Source organism: Vombatus ursinus, unplaced genomic scaffold (genome assembly GCF_900497805.2).
Source record: "Vombatus ursinus unplaced genomic scaffold, bare-nosed wombat genome assembly UNPS02009918.1, whole genome shotgun sequence".
In the NCBI taxonomy this organism is placed as follows: domain Eukaryota; kingdom Metazoa; phylum Chordata; class Mammalia; order Diprotodontia; family Vombatidae; genus Vombatus; species Vombatus ursinus.
In genome coordinates this window covers 398,398-418,127 of record NW_020949696.1, presented here as the reverse complement: position 1 = coordinate 418,127, position 19,730 = coordinate 398,398, and the positions used below count along the sequence as shown (strand labels likewise).

At 44.2% G+C, this 19,730-nt stretch overlaps 1 protein-coding gene across 9 annotated transcripts in view; it reads right to left on the bottom strand.

Annotated features, from left to right (window-relative positions):
* CELF5 (CUGBP Elav-like family member 5) overlaps positions 1-19,730 on the bottom strand; it is a 72,849-nt gene that overhangs the window by 17,431 nt on the left and 35,688 nt on the right. For 7 of the 9 annotated variants that reach the window (XM_027853108.1, XM_027853110.1, XM_027853111.1 and 4 more), the window contains exon 3: positions 1,415-1,463. In XM_027853108.1, coding sequence (XP_027708909.1) covers positions 1,415-1,463 — 49 coding nt within the window. Of the gene's footprint in view, positions 1-190; positions 194-1,414; positions 1,464-19,730 lie in introns of all 9 variants that reach the window. The other 2 variants (XM_027853109.1, XM_027853116.1) reach the window with 1 other exon arrangement.

The following is a 19,730-nucleotide window of genomic DNA, read 5'->3' as shown; positions in this document are numbered from 1 at the left end:
GGGCAAGAAGAGTTACCTCTATTTTCTGTGCTAAAACACTGAGAGGTTATGTCATTTGCTCACTCACCCAACTGATGAGTGGCTCAGACAAGAACCTTGGTGCTCCACCCGCCCAGGTGAGGGCTCTTAGCACTTGCTGCCTGAAAGCTGGGAAGGGAGAGGCCCCTGGGATGGGATGAACATTAGGCACTGCCTAGAAGGAAGGTGGGCTTGACTTTGGGCCCTTGGAGGCCAGTGGGGAGGGACTGGCCTGTGTGTGAAGTAGGAGCTAAAGAATTCAGGCCAAGGCACACCGGCCACATAGCTTCACTAGCCAGTATGGCCCTGGCCAAGCAGGCCCTAGGCTGCTTCACCTTCCCTGCCCTCCACTATGCTCCCTTCCCCAGTCTTTTCTGCCCTATGAATTGTCCCTCCTCCCTTTAGCCATGCTTGACCCTAAGAAGGGCCTCCCTCCCTACCTAGGAAGGAGTTGCTGGTCCAAAAGACATGATGGGAGTTGGAGTGGTGTGGGGGCTGCTCCTGCCACACTCTTCTGTATGAGGTATGTGGAAGGAGCCCATATTTTCCTTCCTTTCTTTTTTCTTTCTTCCTGACTTTTAATTTAGTATTTTATTCCCCACCCAGTTACACGGGACCCATATTTTCAAACCAAACTATCTAGATCCTATCTGACAAATTCAGCAATGCCTCATTCAAAGTAATATTTCTTTCATAGGATCTCAGACTTCCAACTTGGAAGGGACCTCCAAGAGGATATTGTCCAACCCTCTCGTTTTATAGTGAAAGAAACTGAGGCCTAGGGAGGATTTTCCCAAATTCACACAGGTCGTCAGTGGCAGGGCTGGGATTTGAACCCACGCCTCTTGACTCCAAATGCAAGGCAATTCTAAAGAACATATTGAATGTCTCTTTTTCACAGAATCCATGTAGTTTTGGTAAATCCTGGAGGAATGGTCCATGAAGATGTAGGGTACACTTGGGAGAGAGGGAAAGGGGAGTAAAGGGCTGAGGGTGAGGGGCTGAGGAATCAAGGGTCTGAGGGGCTGAAAGGACCATAGAGGCAGGGGCCTGAAGAACTAAGAAAACTGCTGAGGAGTAGAGGAGTAAAAGAAGGGGTCTGCAGGAGCTGGGGGAGCTGAGGTGTTTGAGGCGCCAAGAGGAGCCAAGGGACTTAAGTGGCTCAAGAGCTGAAGAGACACATGTAATTCACAAGGGCCAGGCCTGAGTGGGACCCTCTGCCCAAGGATGGAGGAAACAGGGACCAAGCGCCGTTATCCAGACTGAAATCTGGAGAAGGGCCAGCGAGCTAGGTATGTGTACATTGTAGGTGACTAAGCCTTGCCCTGGGGGTGGGAGTCCCAAATTTATCCCGGGGGATTGAGGGGCTGGGGGAACAAAGAAAGATGACAATTACCTCCACGGCTCTCGCTGTCCGCAGGCTTCACCTGGATCGGGCGCGCCATCTGCAGAGAGAGAAAGAGATGGGGGCAAGTTAGGAAGGGTTCCAGTCCTTCTGGTGGGAAAACCCTTGGGGTCACGTGGGCCAGCTGATCCAGTTTCCTGGCGAGGTGGGGTTTGGCTTTCCTTTGGCAAAAGGTCCTCCTTTTTTTTCCTTGGGTCCAATAAGACAGGCTCCTCTCACCTAGTTCCATGAAGAATGAGGGGTATAGAATAGGGTTGAACTTGGCTACAATGGTCCTGTACACCTACCACAGACGTAGGCAGAAGATACTATAGGATTTGGGGTGGAGGCAAGACTATTCAGGTTGCCTGGCTTTTAGCTAGTTGCCTTCAGTGGAAGGGAGAGACAGCATTAGAGACTTCCCCCCCACCCAATCCACACATATGGGGACAGAAGGGATATGCTGAATTCCTCCAAGTCTTAGAAGCCTTGATATTCCTTTTGGAGAGAAATCCTTGGCTCATAGATCTAAGACAAATTATTGAGATGAATCAGAAATGTTTGGGCCCCATGCCCAATCTAGAGTCAAAGAATGTTGGAATGAGAGTACTCAGAACAGACTTTCAGAGCTGGAAGGGACCATTGACCGCTGGGAGAGCACTAGGGATCTAGCCAATAGTTTGGAATCCCTTTCTGAGGCTGAGTGGGCAATGGGATTTGAGTCATGTCCTCAGACTGTTTTCTCTCTGCCTGACCACCTATTGTGCCAAAGACCCCATGCTTCCTCTTTCCCAGTCCCAATCAGCAGACATCTCTGCCCACTGACAGACTTCCCCGTGCTACCATCTTCATCTGCTCAAGAAGGTGTACTCATTGGCTACGGGGATCCCAATGGGTGATTGCATGACCTGTCACATTATGGAAAGGACTAGAGTCTTTGAAACACACATCTGTGTATCCCTTTGAGATTTACTCTATCGCTCTCAGTGGCATACAGGAGCAGAATCAGGGGTCAAATGGCTTGGGAGTAGGTTTGAGTGGTGGGGAATTTTGTTGGGGAAGTGGTGAGTGTATCTATGTCCTCACAACTCCCAGAATCTCATAGCTGGAAGGGAACACAGGAGCCTTCTACTCCAACCCAGACTCTCCTTGAGCAAGAATCTTACTCTCCATGACTCCATTTGGAGTTTTCTTGGTGGAGATACTGGAGTGGTTTGCCATTTCCTTCTCCAGCTCATTTGACAGATGAGGAAACTGAGGCAAACAGGGTGAAGTGACTTGCCCAGGGTCACACAGCTAATGTCTGAGTCCAGATTTGAACTCACAAAGATGAGTCTCCCTGACTCCAGGCCCAGTACTCTATCCACTGCACCACCTAGTTACCTCCAGACCCATCAGAAGGCTATTGCAATAGTCCAAGTGTGAGATCAAGATAGTCTGCACCACATTGTGGGAAGACCAACTTTGATAGACTTAGTCCTTCTCAGCAATACAATGATCTAAGACAATTCCAAAACACTCATGGTGGAAAATGCTATCCAGAGAAAGAACTATGGAGTGTGAATGCAGATTGAAGGATACTATTTTCTCTCTCTTTTTTTTCTTTCTCATGGTTTTTCCCTTTTGTTCTGATTCTTCTTTCACAACATGACTAATGTGGAAATATGTTTAATATGGTTGTACATGTATAACCGAAATCAGATTGCATGCCATCTTGGGGAAGGGGGAGGGAGAAAAAAATTTGGAACTCTAAATCTTATGAAAATGAATGTTGAAAACTAAAAATAAATAGAGAGAGAGAGAGAGAGAGAGAGAGAGAGAGAGAGGGACTGCACCAGAGGAGTGGCAGTGTCAAAGGAGAGAAGGGGGCATATTTAAGACATGCTCCAAAGGTGAAATCAACAGGCTTTGGCAACAGTTTGGATATGGGGAGTGAGAGATAGTGAGGAGTCCAGGATGGTAACTAGGTTGTGAGCCTGGGGAACTGGGAAGATGATGTTTTCTTTGACAGTAATAGAGAAGTTAGGAGGGGAAGGGGGTTTAGGGAGAAAGATAATGAATTTGATTTTGGACATGTTGAGTTTCAGATGTCAACTGGATGTCCAGTTCAAGATGTCTGAAAGGCAGCTGGAGATGTAAGACTGGAGGTCAGCAGAGGGGTTCTAGCAGCAAAGGTGGATTTGAGGATCATCAGCATATAGATGGTAATTAAGTCCATGGGAGCTAATAAGATCAGCAAATGAAGTAGTAAAGAGGGAGAACAGAAAAGGGCCCAGGATAGAGCCTTGAGGGACACCTGTGATTGAAGGGCATGGTCTGGAGGAGCATCCAAGAAAGGAGACAGAGAAGGAGAGGTCAGATAGGTAAAATGGTGTCCTGGAAACCTAGAGAGAAGAGAGTATCAGGGAAGAGAGAGGGATCAACAGTGTCAAAGGTGCAGAGAGGTTGAGGAGAATGACGACTGGGAAAGTCAATGGATTTGATAACTAAGAGAACATTGGTAATTTTGGACAGAGTTTTGGTGGAATGACGAGATCAGAAGACATTATAAGAGGTTAAGGAGTCAGTGAGAGGAGAGAAAGTGGGGGTACCTATTGTGGGTGGTCTTCTCAAGAAACTTAGCCACAAAGGGAAGAAGAGATTATAGAATGATAGTTGGCAGGAGCTGGGGGAATCACTGAGGATTTTTTCAGGATAGAGGAGATGTGGACATGTTTGTAGGCAATAGCGGATGAGCCAGCAGACAGTGAGAGAATGAAGATAAGTGAAAGAATGCAGATGATAAGTGATAACTGTTCCTAGTTCTGTACTTTGGAGCTTTTCCATATGAAATCCCTTAAAATATTGGAGACAACATTTATGTCTCTCTAAGTCTTCTTTTCTACTGGCCGAGCAATCCCTTCATCCTTTGCCTGATTCTCATGTGGTATAATCTTGAGGCCATTCCCCACCCCAGTTGCCTTGGCCTCCTTTGGACACTCTCCAGTTTATCAATGTCTTTCCTAAACACTTTAGACATGGCCTAGCTGGGGAAGAGGACAGAGCGACTAGCCCCTCCTCATCCTGGATATTACACGTATCCCAATGCAACTTAAGATGGAGTTATTTTTTTAGGGCTGCCGTATCACACTGCCAACTCATCTTGAGTGTGTAGTACAGATTTTTTTTCAGGACATCTAATCAGGGTTCTCCCATTTTGTACTTGTAAAGTTGAGTTTTTGAATTCAAGTACAGGATTTTATACGTATCCCTATTAGATACTATCTTAGTAGATTTGGCCCAATATTCTAGTCTGTTGAGATCTTTTTTTGGATTCTAATTCTGTCATCCAGTGTATTAGCTGTCCCTCCTGGATCTGTGTCAGCTGTAGATTTGATAAGTATGTCTGTGTTGCTGTTGAGTCATTTCAGTTGTGTCCAACTCTTTGTGATCCCATTGGAGGTTTTCTTGGCAAAGATACTGGAGTGGTTTGCCATTTCCTTCTCCGCATCATTTGACAGATGAGGAAACTGAGGCAAACAGGGTGAAGTGATTTTCCCTTTTGTTCTGGTTCTTCTTTCACAGCATGAGTAATGTGGAAATATGTTTAATATGATTGTACCTGTATAGCCTGTATCAGATTGCATGCTATCTTGGAGAAGGGGAAGGGGAGGGAGAAAAAAATTTGGAACTCAAAATCTTATAAAAGTGAATGTTGAAAACTCAAAATAAATAAAGTGTGTGTGTGTGTGTGTGTGTGTGTGTGTGTGTGTGTGTGTGTGTGGGAGAGAGAGAGAGAGAGAGAGAGAGAGAGAGAGAGAGAGAGAGAGAGATAGTAAGTGTCTGAGGTCAAATTTGAACTCAGGTCTTCCTTACTCTAGGCCTGGCACTCTATCCACTGCATCACAACTGACCATGTTCTAGTCATTGATTTAAGTTAAATAATGACATTTATTTCTTTATTAATCCATTCATTTATTACAGAGTCAAGCATAGATCCCTGTGGCATTCCAATAGGGAGTTCCTTTCAAGTTAACACTGAGACACCAAAGACTACTTTTTGGAAGGATTCTCTCAACCTGTTTCAAATACACCTTCCTATTATTGTCCAGCCCACCTCTACATTTCGTTCATTACATTGCACATCTCCATTGTGTGCTCATCACATTTGCAGATAGCACAAAGCTGGGAGGGTTAACTAACACAATGCATAACAGTCAGGATCCAAAGAATTCTTCACATGCTAGAATAGAGTCCATCATCTCTGTGTCAGGAGGTAGGTAACATGCTTCATCATGAATCCTTTGGAATTGTGGCGGGTCATTGCATTGATGAGCGTTCTTAAGTCTTCAAAGTTGTTTGCCTTTGCAATGTTGTTGTTATTGTATAAAATGTGCTCCTGGTTCTGCTCACTTCACTTTGCATCAGTTCATGCAAGTCTTCTCAGGTTTCTCTAAATCCATCCCCTTCATTTCTTAAAACACAATTGTACTCCACTATGTTAATATACCACAATTTGTTCAACCATTCTGATTAGACCAACGGATGAACACCCCCTAAGTTTCCAGTTCTTTGCCACCATAAAAAGATCTGCTCTAAATATTTTTATACATACGGGTTCTTTTCCTCTTTCTGTGATCTCTTTGGGGTGTAGACCTAGTAATAGTATTTCTGGGTCAAAGAATATGCACAGTTTAGTAACTTTTGGGGCACAGTTTCAAACTGCTTCCCAGAATGGCTGGATCAATTCATAGCTCTACTCACATTTGGGGCAACTAATTGTCCTAATAATTATAATAGAAAAGCCTATTATCTTTCCAGGACATGTATCCTGAAGACGACAGGGAACTTTCTAAAACTTTTCAAACTGGGTAACTATTACCCAGTCCAGGTGATTCAAGTAGGCACAAATGACACTGCCCAGAAGAACATAGGGAGCATTACCCGAGACTATGATGTCTGTGGCTCAATGGCACAGGTTATATTTACATCATTCTTGTTGATGGAAGCCAGACAATGCAGAAGAGGATGCAGATTTTGGAATGCCTCCTTAAGAAGGTGATGTCTAAGAATGCAAGCTGGATTTTTGGACCATGATTTAATGGAATAGTGGGATCCTAGCCTGAGATGGAATACCCCTAACACGAACTGGTAAGAACGTACTAGCTTGGAGGCTTGAAAAGACTAGGTTGCTATTCATTATAGTGGAAACAGATATAAATTGTAGTGTTTTTCCATAAGGTTTTTCTATATATAGATCAGATGCATTAAATACAGATTCATTCGGTATGACAAAGTAGCTCATGACCAGAGTCAATCAGTTTGGAATGATTAGTCTTTGAGGCTTCGGAATATGTCAAAACTTCGAATTTTCCTATAAGAATTCCTATAAGGCCTTTAGGACTCATGCCCTCAGACAGCCTTACAGGTGAAAAGAAAGAGCCTCAAACTGATATCTACTTGGAATTCCAAGAAATAAGATTCTGTTGGCCAGCATAGGAAACAGACTTGTACTACACAGCCTAGTTTAGAAACAGATTCATGTGTCAACAGATTGTTTGAATTAGACCATGTTTTCCCATAAAATTTATGTTACAACTGATTATCAGGTCTCCAGGTAAGCACACAAAAGCTTAATTAATCATTAGTTATGATTATAATAATCATACGATATGATGATAATGATTAATTAATGATAATATGGCACAGTTCATGATGTTGCCCCAACTAACACTGTTTCACAGTAGCATTGCCAATGCGATATCACTGAACACTGATACAACAACATAGGATGACAGTGTTTCGTGATCATGCCTAGGACAAGGGCCAGATGTGCCCTTCCACTTGGGGAAGAGTCAAGGACAATGCCTGTCTGAGGGTGTACCAATACCCCCAGCCTATGTACCGTTTATGGGCCATTATAACTTTGCATCTTTGTAACTAACTATTCCTTATAACATTGTTTTGCCTAATGTCTTGTTTTCTCAGAACCAACTAATGACTTCGGGAAGAATATATTTGAACCTAACAATGATTTCTAACATTCGTTATAGGAAAACTTACTCTATAGTGGGGGACCTTGGAGACCATTTTGCTCAGTTGACATACAAAAGACATCCCCACCATAACACATTCAACAAGTGGTTTTCTAGCCTCCGACGAAAGACCTTCAAGAGGAGGGAACCCTGGGTCAGTCTGTTCCATTCTTGAGTAGCTCTAACGATAAGGCATTTCTCCTGACATCAAACCTAAAATGCCTCTTTGCAATTTCTACCCATCATTCCTGGTTTTCCCCTCTGGAAGCCACACAGAACAAATTTAATCCCTCAAATACTTGAAAACAGCCATCATGGCGCCCAAGTCTTCCCTTCTCCAGGCTAAATGTTCCTAGTTCCTTTAACTGATACTCATGTGACATGGACTCAAGGCCCTTCACCATTCCTGGTTCATTCTCCAGATTACCTTTCTTTGTATCCAGATATCCCCAGTGCTTAGCACAGTGCCTTGCACATAGTGGAGTCTTAATAAATGCTTATTGGTTGATTAACTTATTAATGTCCCCCCTAAATCACGACACTGAGAATTGAACCCAATACTTCAGATATGGTCAGACCAAGGCAGATGATTAAGGGGGCTATAAGATCCTTGTTCCTGAAAGCTGTGGTTTTTTGTTTGTTTGTTTGTTTTGGGCTAGGCAAAAGTGACTTGCCCAGGGTCACACAGCTAGTAAGTGTTGTGTGTCTGAGGCCGGATTTGAACTCAGGTCCTCCTGACTCCAGGGCCGGTGCTCTATCCACTGCGCCACCTAGCTGCCCCTGTTATGCTTTTCTTAATACAGCTCAAAACCCTGTTAACTTTTGGGCTATCACATAACACCTCTACCCCAGACCAAAAACCCAACATCTTTTTTTTTTTTAGACAAACTGCTGTTTACCCATCCAGCCCCCATAATGAAATTGTGAAGTTGATCCTTTTAATACAATCATAAGACTTTACCCTTATCCCTATAGAATTCCATCACACTAGGTTCAACCCAGTGTTCTAGAACAGTCAAACTGAAAGAGAAATGGAGAATACTAATCCATACATAAGGATCCCTGCCGGCCGCATATTGACTTGGTCTTAAAATGCAGTATTTTTTTGTTGTTGAGTTGTTTCAGTGATCCCATTTGGGGTTTTCTAGGCAAAAATACTGGAATGGTTTGCCATTTACTTCTCCAATTCATTTTACAGATGAGGAAACTGAGACAAACAAAGTTAAGTGATTTGCCCAGTGTCATACAGCTAATAAATGTCTGAGGCCACATTTGAACTCAGGTCTTCCTGACTCCAGGCCAAGGATTCTATCATACACTGAGCTACCTACTGCCAATATAACTTGGAATTTGTAATTTTCCTAGGGAGAATGTGTTTCTCAGAGAGTCATTCGACACTATGATTTCCTGTTTAAAAGATGCTGGCCTGAGTGTGGTGCCCAAGTCAAATCAGTAAGTGTTTATTAAGTGCTTAGTGTATACCAGGCACCGTACTAAGTATTGGGGATACAAAAAAGGCAAAAGACAGTCCTTGATCTCAAGGAGCTCTTGGTCCACTGGAAGAGACAGCATACAAACAACTTTGTCCAAATAAAATATATGCAGCGTAAATAAGAGACCATCTCAGAGGGAAGGCAGTAGAATTAAGGGAGATCTGGAAAGGCTTCCTGTAGAAAGTGAGATTTTAGCTGAGACTTGAAAGAAGCCAGAGAAGGCTGGAGGTAGAGATGAGGAGAAAGAATATTCCAGGCGTGGGGGACAGATGGGATTGTGTGGCATCACTGGTTCTTGCCAGTGGTGTGTTATAAGCTGTTCAGACAGTGTCCTGAGAGCCCACTTGTTAAATTTTCAGGGTGAACATTTATGCCTCTGAAATCAGCAAACTCTAACAATCAAGGCTTAATTTGTTGTTTTGTTGATTGTTTAGATTTAAGAAAGTGATGGAGAAAAATGTTAATAATGGAGATTTAAACTTTTTTGGGGGGAGGAGAGGCAATCAGGGTTAAGTGACTTGCCCAGGGTCACACAGCTAGTAAGTATCTGAGGCTGGATTTGAACTCAGGTCCTCCTGTGGATTTAATCTTAAAAGTATTTCCTGCCTTTTTGGGGGGGGATCAGTTATTCAAACATTTACCAGCACACTCCTGGATCAAACTATGGTGGCTCATTATAATCCCTGCTTTTCTTTTCCTTCTTAAATCCAGATGTTATTTAACCATCTCTTTAATAATCTGCTCCAGAGCATTTGTAGGAATCAAAGTCAAGGTCAGTGGCCCATGATTTTCAGACTTCGTCCTCTTCCCTTTTTGGAAAATCAGGACATTTGCCCTCCTCCAGGCTCTAATGCTAGTTATTATCACTAAAAAAACTAGTTCCTCCCTGTTAGTGAGAATAAGATATAGAATAGAATTTCCCCCTTGGTTCCTCCACCATTGGAAAAATGAAACTGTTGTTAAGGCAAGGCAAGAAATGATGAGTTGCTCCCCTTTGGGCCAATCCCTCCTCACTACTCCACCAATCCTTCTCTGGGCAGCTACCCTGCAGCAATGGTGGTGGGGAGGGGGGAGGAAGGGGAACTCTTACAGCTAAGCCACAGGGAGAGAGCGAGTGAGTCCTCAAAAGCACTGGTTGTTCTTAAATAAGGACAGTTCATAATTTGCCAGCACAATGACTTCTGCTCCTGCAATGATGCAAATGAAAAGGATGCTAAAGGACGTTGACCTCAGGGTAATTGTCATGGCCAAAGTTGGTTCCAGAGAATATTCTGTGCCATCAAATGTAACTCCCTTCATCAGAGAGAGGTAGGGAACCATAGGCATGGAATGTGGTGCTTTTTGTCAGATGGGCTCCAAGCGGTTTTGCTCAACTGGAGGGTTCATTGAGAGTGTAGGGGTAGGTGATGTATCTGGAAATGATATTTTTAAAAGCATGAATAAAATCTGTTTTTTTTTTAAATGAATTATTCTTTGTCAACACAGTCAATCCTTATGTCTGTCCTCTTTAAATATTCCTTTTTAGGAATTGTGTGATACAGTGGGGGAAATTAAAAAAAACAACAAGATTTGACCTCAAAGGACCTAGGTTCTAATCTTAGCTCTGCCTTGGGCAAATCACTTCTTCTTTCTGGGACTCAGTTTCCTCATTTGTTCCCTCATTTTCCTTTCCTTTCCTTTCCTTTCTTTTCCTTTCCTTTCCTTCATTATCATCTGAAGATGATAGAGAAGGGAGCCCAGAGTCAGGAAGATCTGAGTACAAATCCAGCCTCAGACACTTCCTAGCTGGGTGACCCTGGACAAGTGATTTAACCCTGTTTGCCTCAGTTTTCTCAACTGTACAATAACAGCAGCTACCTCACATGGGGGTTGTGAGGATCAGATGAGATAACATTTGTAAAAAGTCCTTAGCACAGTACCTGGCACATAGTAGGCACTCTATACTTGCTTATTCTCTTCCCCTCCCCCCTCTGTGAAATGAGGGGGCTGGACTAGATGACCTCTCGGGTCCTTTCCCGTTCTAAGTTAATGACAAAACAAAATCTACTCAAAAGGTCTTTCAACTGAAAAGGAAGAGGGAAGGTAAAAATTGCCGACTTTTATTTGCCAAACCAGATACATCAGAGCAGCTACAATGTAAGGAAATATGCCAAAATTAACCGGAGAAAAATATATACATATGTATATATATATGTGTGTGTGTATGTGTTTATGGGTGTATATAACTGTATACATACATGTATATATACACATATGTGTGTATACATGTGTTGTATACATACGTGTATATATGCACATGTGTGTGTGTGCATGTGTGTATACAAATATATGGCAGGAGTCAGTGATTACACCACAGCCTCATATTGTTTTTGTTCAGTCATTTCACTCGTGTCCAACTCTTCACGACCCCATTTGGGGGTTTTCTGGCAGAGATACTGGAGTGGTTTGTCATTTCCTTCTCCAGCTCATTTTGCAGATGAGGAAACTGAGGCAAATAGGGTTGTGACTTGCCCAGGTTCACACAGCCAGTAAGTGTCTCAGTCCACATTTGAACACATGTGGCCCAGCACGCTATCCACTGGACCACCTAACTGCCCGTGGTCTCATCTATCTATATCCAAAAGCACAAAGTATGGGTAACAGTTAAGGAGAACCAGAGATTTTAATGTAAGAAGGCAAGTCGGGCATCCTAAGATCCTAGAATTTCAGCTGGAAAGGACCTTGCAGACTGTCTAGTGCCCTCAGTTTATAAGTCTAGCTGAAAGTTGGTGGGATGAGACTAATGAGTGGGACGTAGCTCTGGAAGGGTCTACCTTCTGATAAAGGTATAGGATAGGTGGAAAGGGGGCATAGGTGTGGCAAAGGGTACAATAAAGATACACTTAGATGAGGAAATCCAGGAATCCAAGAGGGGAAGGAAGCATTGAGGAAAGCATTGAGTGAAGATCAATTGTGGCAAGAAGACAGGTGACAGCGCCATTGAGGCATGCTACAGACCGCCGGGACAGGAAGAGGAAAGAGATGCTGAGTGTGGGGATACATCAGAAGTTTGGCACAGAGGCTTGATGGGGGATGAGGGAATTTCATTACCCAGACATCTGCTAGAGCATTTTTTCTCTGCCAAAAGCAGAACAGCTAATAAATTAATTGCCTTAATGATAATTTCAACCTTCAAGAGATGGAAGAACGTTTGCGCTGATTCTCACTGACAAGGAGAAACAGGTTGCTCGGGGGTGGAAATGATGGGAGTCTGGAGAGGAGGGGACCGACGATTCTGAGAATCTATGACAGAGAAGAGGAAAGCCTGATGACATGCACTTTTAGGGAGAAGATATTTCTAAGGGTTAAGAAAAGGCATAGGGAGGATTTCATAGTCTCAAATTCTACAGAAGTCAACCCAGCTGGGGTGGAAAGCTCTCAAAAATGGAATTCCGAAGACACAAAGAGAAACAAATCAGATGAGGAGGGGCCCGTATGGATACACAGGCAACTCATCAATCAATTTAGGGTTGGGTTTTGTTTTGTTTTGTTTTTTAAGAGAAATAAAGCAGATAGAATCAAGGGAGTAATGGAGAATGAAAACAGATATGTGGCATAGTCTTTTAAAAATAACATGATTATTAATTCTCGGAATGAGCCGAGGCAAAAGCTAAGAACAACAAAAGGGCATTGTTTTTAAGGCCTATTGAGAGAAAAGAGGTGGATCAATGGAGGTATAGGTGAGGTGACGGGGGACGATGGTAAAGGACGATGGAGAGGAAGCATTGCTACTCAACCCTGTTGTGCAGAATGAGGCAGATAGAGAGGTGACGTTAAACGGAGGAAGTCCCATCTCTTGACAAGTACTGTCTCTTTTTCTCCTGTTCATTTTAGCACATTTCTTTTCTTTCTTTTATAGTATTGCTAGTCTACAGGCAAATCCCTTAGCCCCTTAGTCCTTAAGGTTTCAAGCTTTCTAGGACTATAAGTTGTGGAAAAGGTGACAACCTGCCTTGACAAACAGAGTTTCCTCAGCTGGGAATTCCCTATATTAACTGAACCATATATCTAATCCCTGTCCCTTTTTCCATCAAGGGGAATACAACCTTTGGACTGGAAAGAACAATAAAAAATGGCTAAGAGAAAATGGATATCCAAGATAAATGGGGGTTGTACTAAGAGATCGCCAGTTGCCCTGCATAAGTTCTAGTCACCAAATCATGGCAGACAGTATCTTAAAGAACTGAAAGGATTGGTAGATGTGACTGATGACTGATCTATCATTAGTGATTTTTGAAAGATAGTGGAGAATGTGAGAGGTGCCATGGGATTAGAGAAGGGCAAGCATTGTTCTGACTTTCCAAAAAGGGAAAGGAACAGATTCTGTAAAGTATATGCCAGGAAGTCTGGCTTCAATTGCTGGCAAAGTTTTAGAGAGTACTGTTAAATGATGATTCGTGAATATTTCAAAAAGGAAACAGTGATCACAAAGAGCCAGCCAAGATTCATTAAGGACAGGTCATGCTGGGTTAATCTCATTTCTGGTAGACATGTTGTAGGTATGATTCACCTAGATTTTTAGCAAATAATTTAAAATTTTCTCATGCTATTGTCATGAAAAGTTGGAAAGATAGGGGCTGGGTGATAATACAGTAAGGTGGCTTCAGAACTATTTGAATGACTAGGCCCTAAGAACAGTCATTAGTGAAGCAGATTACGTCATTTGAAAGAGTGCCAAATTTGGGCAGCTAGGTGGCGCAGTGGATAAAGCACTGGCCCTGGAGTCAGGAGGACCTGAGTTCAAATTCGGCCTCAGACACTTACTAGCTGTGTGACCCTGGGCAAGTCACTTAACCCCAATTGCCTAAAAAACAAACAAACAAAACTTGGGGCAGCTAGGTGGCACAGTAGATAGAACTCTGACCTTGGAGTCAGGAGGACCTGAGTTCAAATCTGGCCTCAGACACATGATTGCCTCACCAAAAAGAAAAAAAAAAGAGTGCCAAAGTTGGAGTCTGAAGACTGGGTTCAAACCCTGCTTTTCTCACAACCTGAATGACCTTGGACAAGTCACTAAACTTCCATGAGCTTCAGTTCCCTCATCTATAAAATTAAGAGGTTGAATTAGATCACCTCCAAGGTCTCTTCTATCTCCTAACCTATGACCTTTTGATTTTGATAAGATAATAGATGTAGAGTTAGAAGAGAGAAGGGGAATAAGCAATATGAAACATCTACTCTGTGCCAGGTACTATACCAAGTGCTTTACAAATATTATCTTATTTGGTCATCACCACAACCCTAGGAAGTAGGTGCTATTATAATCCTCATTTTACAGTTGAGGAAACTAAGGCAGGCAGAGGTTAAGTGACTTGCCCAGGGTCACACAGCTAGTAAGTGTCTCAGGCTGGATTTGAACTCAGGTTATCCTGACACCAGCTCAGGCATTCCATTCACTGTGCCACCTAATTACCTCAGAGGACATCTAGTCCAACCTGTTCCGTTTTACAGCTGAGGAAATTGAGGCCCAATGAGATTAAGTGATTAATCAATACCACACAGATAGCAGATGATACAGATAGTAAGATATGAACCCAGGTCTTCTGACTGCAAAGTCATGTTCTTTCCCTTATGCCATGTGTTTGGTCCTATAGTATTTAGTACGTTTATCAAAGAGCAGCTAGGTGGCACCACAGTGCATACAGCGCTAGGCCTGGAGTCAGGAAGACCTGAGTTCAAATCTAGCCTCAGGCACTTAGTAGCTGTGTGACCCTGGGCAAATCACTACACCCTGTTTGCTTCAGTTTCCTCATCTGTAAAATGAGCTGGAGAAGGAAATGGCAAACCACTCCAGTATTTTTGCCCAGAAAACCCCAAATGAGTTTCACGGAGAGTCAGATATGACTGAACAACAGCAAAACTTTTATCAGTGACTTGGATGAAAGTATAGGTGGTATGACTGTCAAATCTGCAGATGTCACAGAATAGCTAGTGGAAGTCACACACCTAGATGATATTTTAACAGGCTAGAATTGGGCCATATCTAATGTTAAAATGAATGGGAAGAAATGTTAGTTCACATTCTCAAGTTTAAAAGATCAATTTCACAAGTTCAAAATGGTGGAGACATAGCTAAGCATGCCATGCTTTTAATCTGAAAAAAAAAAAAGATATAGGGGATATCTATACCTATATATATCACTCTTCTACCCTACTCAGTAAGCCCCAGTGGCTCCCTACTGCCTTCAGAGGCAAATACAAAATGCTTTTTTTTTTGGCATTCAAAGCCCTTTATAACCCAGCCCCCTTTTGTTATTACTCTTTATACCAGTGGCACTGGCCTCCTTACTGTTCCACAAACAAGACCCTCCATCTCTTGGCTCTGAGCATTCTCTCTGGCTGTCCCTCATGCCTGGAAGGTTCTCTCCCCAGGCTTTTCTGGTTTCCTTCAATTCCCAACTAAAATCCCACCTTCTTTTGGAAGCCTGCACAACCCCTCTTAATTCTAGTGCTTTCCCTCTGTTAATTATTCCCTATTTATCCTACATATAGATTGTTTGTATATATTTGTTTGTTTTCTCCGCCATTAAATTGTAAACTCCCTGAAGTCAGGGACTGTCTTTTGCCTCTTTTTGTATCCTCAGTGCTTAGCATAGTACTTGGCACATAGTAGGTGCTTAATAAATATTTGCTTGATACATCAACCAAAAATGCCAATGCAATCTCAGGCAGCATTAGGGGAGGAAAAGATGTTAGGACTAGGGATAGTAATAATAATGTTAGTGATAAATCCCAAGGTACTATGCCCTGGTCCATACCTGGACAATGGCAGTATGGTGTTCAGTTATGGGAGTCACATTTATGAAGGACATTGATAACCTGGGTAGTATCCAGAGGAGGGGGACCAATATGTGGTAGAGTCCTGAGTTCACATCCTAAGGTCGGTGGAAGGAAACCGGGATGTTCAGCGCAGAAAAGAGAAGACATGGGGAGGAGGAAACATGTTTTTCTAGAAGCATTTGAAAGGCTCTTATAGAAAAGAAGGATTAGGGGCAGCTAGGTGGTGCAGTGGATAGAGCATTGGCCCTGTAGTCAGGAGGACCTGAGTTCAAATCCAGCCTCAGACCAAACACTTGACACTTACTAGCTGTGTGACCCTGGGCAAGTCACTTAGTGCCAATTGCCTAAAAAAAAAGAAAGAAAGAAAAAAGAAAAGAAAAGAGGGATTAAGCTGTTTGGTCCCTGAAGGCAGAACTCAGATCAGCCATTAGAAGTTGCAAAGAGGAAAGTTTAGGTGGGATGTTAGAAAACAAACAAACAATTTCCTAACTATTAGAGGTATCCCATGGAGGAATGGGCTGCCTCAGGAAAGAGTGGGTTCCTCTGCCTTAGAGGACCCCTAGCAAAGACCAGAGGGTATACCGGGGATATTGCAGAGGGGTGAGGGGAAGGGAACGAGCGCTTATTAAGCACCTACTATATGCCGGGCACTGCGCTGTACAAATATTATCTTTTTTCGGATTCTTATTCACGTGCAGATGGAAGTGGATGGCCACGGAAGTCCCTCCCGGTTCCAATATTCTGTGATTCTGACTCTGCTGCTGGCCCCTCGCTGATTGCCCATCACCTGACTGCTCTCCAGGCCTTGCATCCCTCTTGTTAAAACTCCTTCCCATCCAGCCAGCTTTAATCCCCTTCATGGAGTGCCCACACCACGTGCCAGTGTAGCTTCAATTCTTCTCACTGATTTCCTCATATTTAGCCTGGAAAGCACTCTAGGGTGGGATGGGGATGACATCATAGCAAGGATTTATTTAAAGGGCTGACACCTGGAAGAGCCATTCGACTAGCTTCTTTCCAGAGAGCAGAACCACGATCAGCGGGTAGAAACTGCAGAGGTGCATTTAGGCTGCTTGTCTGGAAAAGCTTCCTAACCACTAGAGTTATCCCAAAGTGCAATGGGTTGCCTTGGTTTCCCGTCTTTGGAGTTTTCACAAAGAAGCTTCAGTAACCACTTGTTGGGAATGTGATAGATGGGCAATAATTATAGTATATAATAATATAAACTAGGGCCTTTAGATGGTGCCACAGTGTGTGCGCACAGAGCTCCAGGCCTGCAGTCAGGAAGACTCATCTTCGTGAGTTCAAATCCAGCCTCAGACACTTACTAGCTGGGTGACTCTGGGCAAGTCACTTAATCCCATTTTGTCTCAGTTTCCTCATCTGCAAAATGAGCTGGAGAAGGAAATGGCAAACCACTCCAGTATCTTTGCTAAGAAAACCCCAAATGGTGTTCAGTCGGACACGACTGAAAAGTGACTCAATAAATAATATAAAGGGATTCTTTGGGGTATAGGTTAGACTCGATGGTCCAATTCTCAAATTCTATGATTCTTTGATTCCCTTAGCCTTTATCCCCTTCACTGAGCCCAGTATCCACTCCACTGATACCTACATTCAGAGGTGTGCTGGTAAATGTTTAACAATCAGCTGGGGAAGAGGAGGGAGTACCCAAGATAACACTTTTTAAGTTTAATCATTAACATTTCTCCAACACTTTAAGTCTAGACAGTCAACAAACAATAAATCAAGCCCTGATTGATGGCATCTGCCAATTTCTGGGGTGTAAATGCTCACAATGAAAATTTAACAATCAGCTCTCAACAGCCCTGGTTTGCTTCCAAAACACCTCTCTCTACATTCATTCACTGGACTTCTCTCGCCTCACTCCAAATCTCAGACAATGTAACACTCATTTATTTATTAAATGCTTACTACATTGGAGGCACTACACTAGGTGCAAGATGAAAGTGAAAAATAATTCCTACCCTCAAGGACACAGTTGAACCGTGGGGATACAACATGCAAGCATAAGATTGTACAGGATATTTTGAGAATATACAGGATATTTAACCCGCTCATTGCATTTCAGGCCCCTTCAGTGTGTTCCCATCTCCACAATGAGCCCTATTCCCTCACTGATGCTTGTGTCCCATTCCCTGAGACTCCTCAAATCCCTTAATCCTGATTCACAGGTCCCATCATGTCTTCACTGAGTCCCCACCACTCCTCTGATCCCCAAACCTATCACTAAGCCCCCATTTCCCTCATTGTCCTCCATCTGACTCCTTGAGTCCCAGAACCACCATCTTCCTCAGTGAGCCCATTCCACTGATTGAACCTCCATCCCATTCACTGAGCTGATATCCTACTCATTGAGTCTCTCTCCTCCTTCACTGAGCCCTCATCTTCTTCAGTGATCCCCCATTCCTCCTGCCATGTCCTCATCCCATCCCTGAGGTTTTATTTCTTTTCAATGAGTTCCCATATCCTGAAAGAGCCCCCCTGTTCACTGAGTCCCCACTCTTCCCAAGCATTTTAGGATTGTGTCAATGCCACATCTCACCCTGACCTCTTCCCCCAAAACCCCCCAACCCAGGGAATTCTCCTTCTTGCTCAGTTTTTTCCCTATGACAAACTCTGGCAAATTCTGTGTCTGGCCCTGATCTGGATGCCCGGCTCTGGGAGACCCAAAAGAGCAGAGACTCTCTTGGAGTTAGAGAGCTTTCCTAGACCTAGGCTCTGGCCTCCCTGGTCCCTACAGGTTCACACTCCCCAACCCTGCAGGGTCCTGGGAACTCTGAGACCATAGAGCCCAGCCAGTGGACAGGTCTGGTACCCCCTGAATGAGGGAGAGAGCGGGGATTAAAACAAACAGATGGCACTGGATGGGGGGTGGAGGGGAGGGTGATGGACCTCAGGGACTGTGGAAGGCAGACCAAGAGCCGATAGAAGGGTGAGGGGACAAGGGCCCCCAGGAAAGCCCTGAGGGCTTTCGTGGGGATCTGGATACCTGAAATGCAGCACCTGATCCACCCCCAGCCTCCCCTCCTCCCCCGCCCTCAGGGGCAAGGCTGGCCTGTCACTCCCCTCCCCTTCCCTCCCCTCTCTCCCAGCACCTTGGGTAGAGGAGGAGTCGCCATGGCAACCGTTATTCAGCACATGGAAGCTGACATTTGTTGTTGCCGTGGTAACTGGCTCTTAGGGGCATTCCCAGATCCTGCTTTGCACAAAAGAGATATTTAAATATAATCTTCGGGAGATGGATAACCAGGAGGAGGGGTGGGGGTGGGAGAGGGGGAGAAGTCCCACCCCTATCCCTGGGGGCCAGGTCCCTGCCCTCCCAACTCAACCTGCAAGTCCTGAGCACTCTGGGCTGTGGTGGGGAGGGGGACCCAAAGAGGAAGATGCTCTGTGCTCAGGGTGTGTGGTGATGGGGAAGAAGGGGGGGAATGAATTAGGACCCTGTCTCACCCCCGCCTCCCACATACCCACATATCTGCTCTTTTGAACATTTTGCTGCCTTCTAAGCCCAGCAGCCTTAGCTGTAAAGGTTAGACCCTAAGTAGAGAGTAGACCCTGACCCATATCAACAGCAAGACCAGGAAGGGACCTGTTGAGGCCAGGGCCTCTGCCCAGTGATTGGGGGATGTGGCATGCCTGCTGTCATCTCTCCCTGCCCTCCAAAGCCCATGCAGGTGCTCTAGGGCAGTGCCCTAAAGGACCACATAAGTAGGAGCATCCCCCAAGTCCCAAACCTGCAGAGCACTGGGTCGCTTGTAGGGATGGGGGTGACTATTCCCTGTGACATGCAGAGCTGTCAGCCACTCAGACTTCACATGGACTAGGTCCTGGGGTGAGGCCACTCCATCTCTTACCCTAGTCACAGGGCTCAAGCAGTTTTTCCTCCCACCCCAGAAAGCTGGATCTATGTCTGAGGCCATGGGCCACAAGCCACACACACACACACACACACACACACACACACACACACACACACAC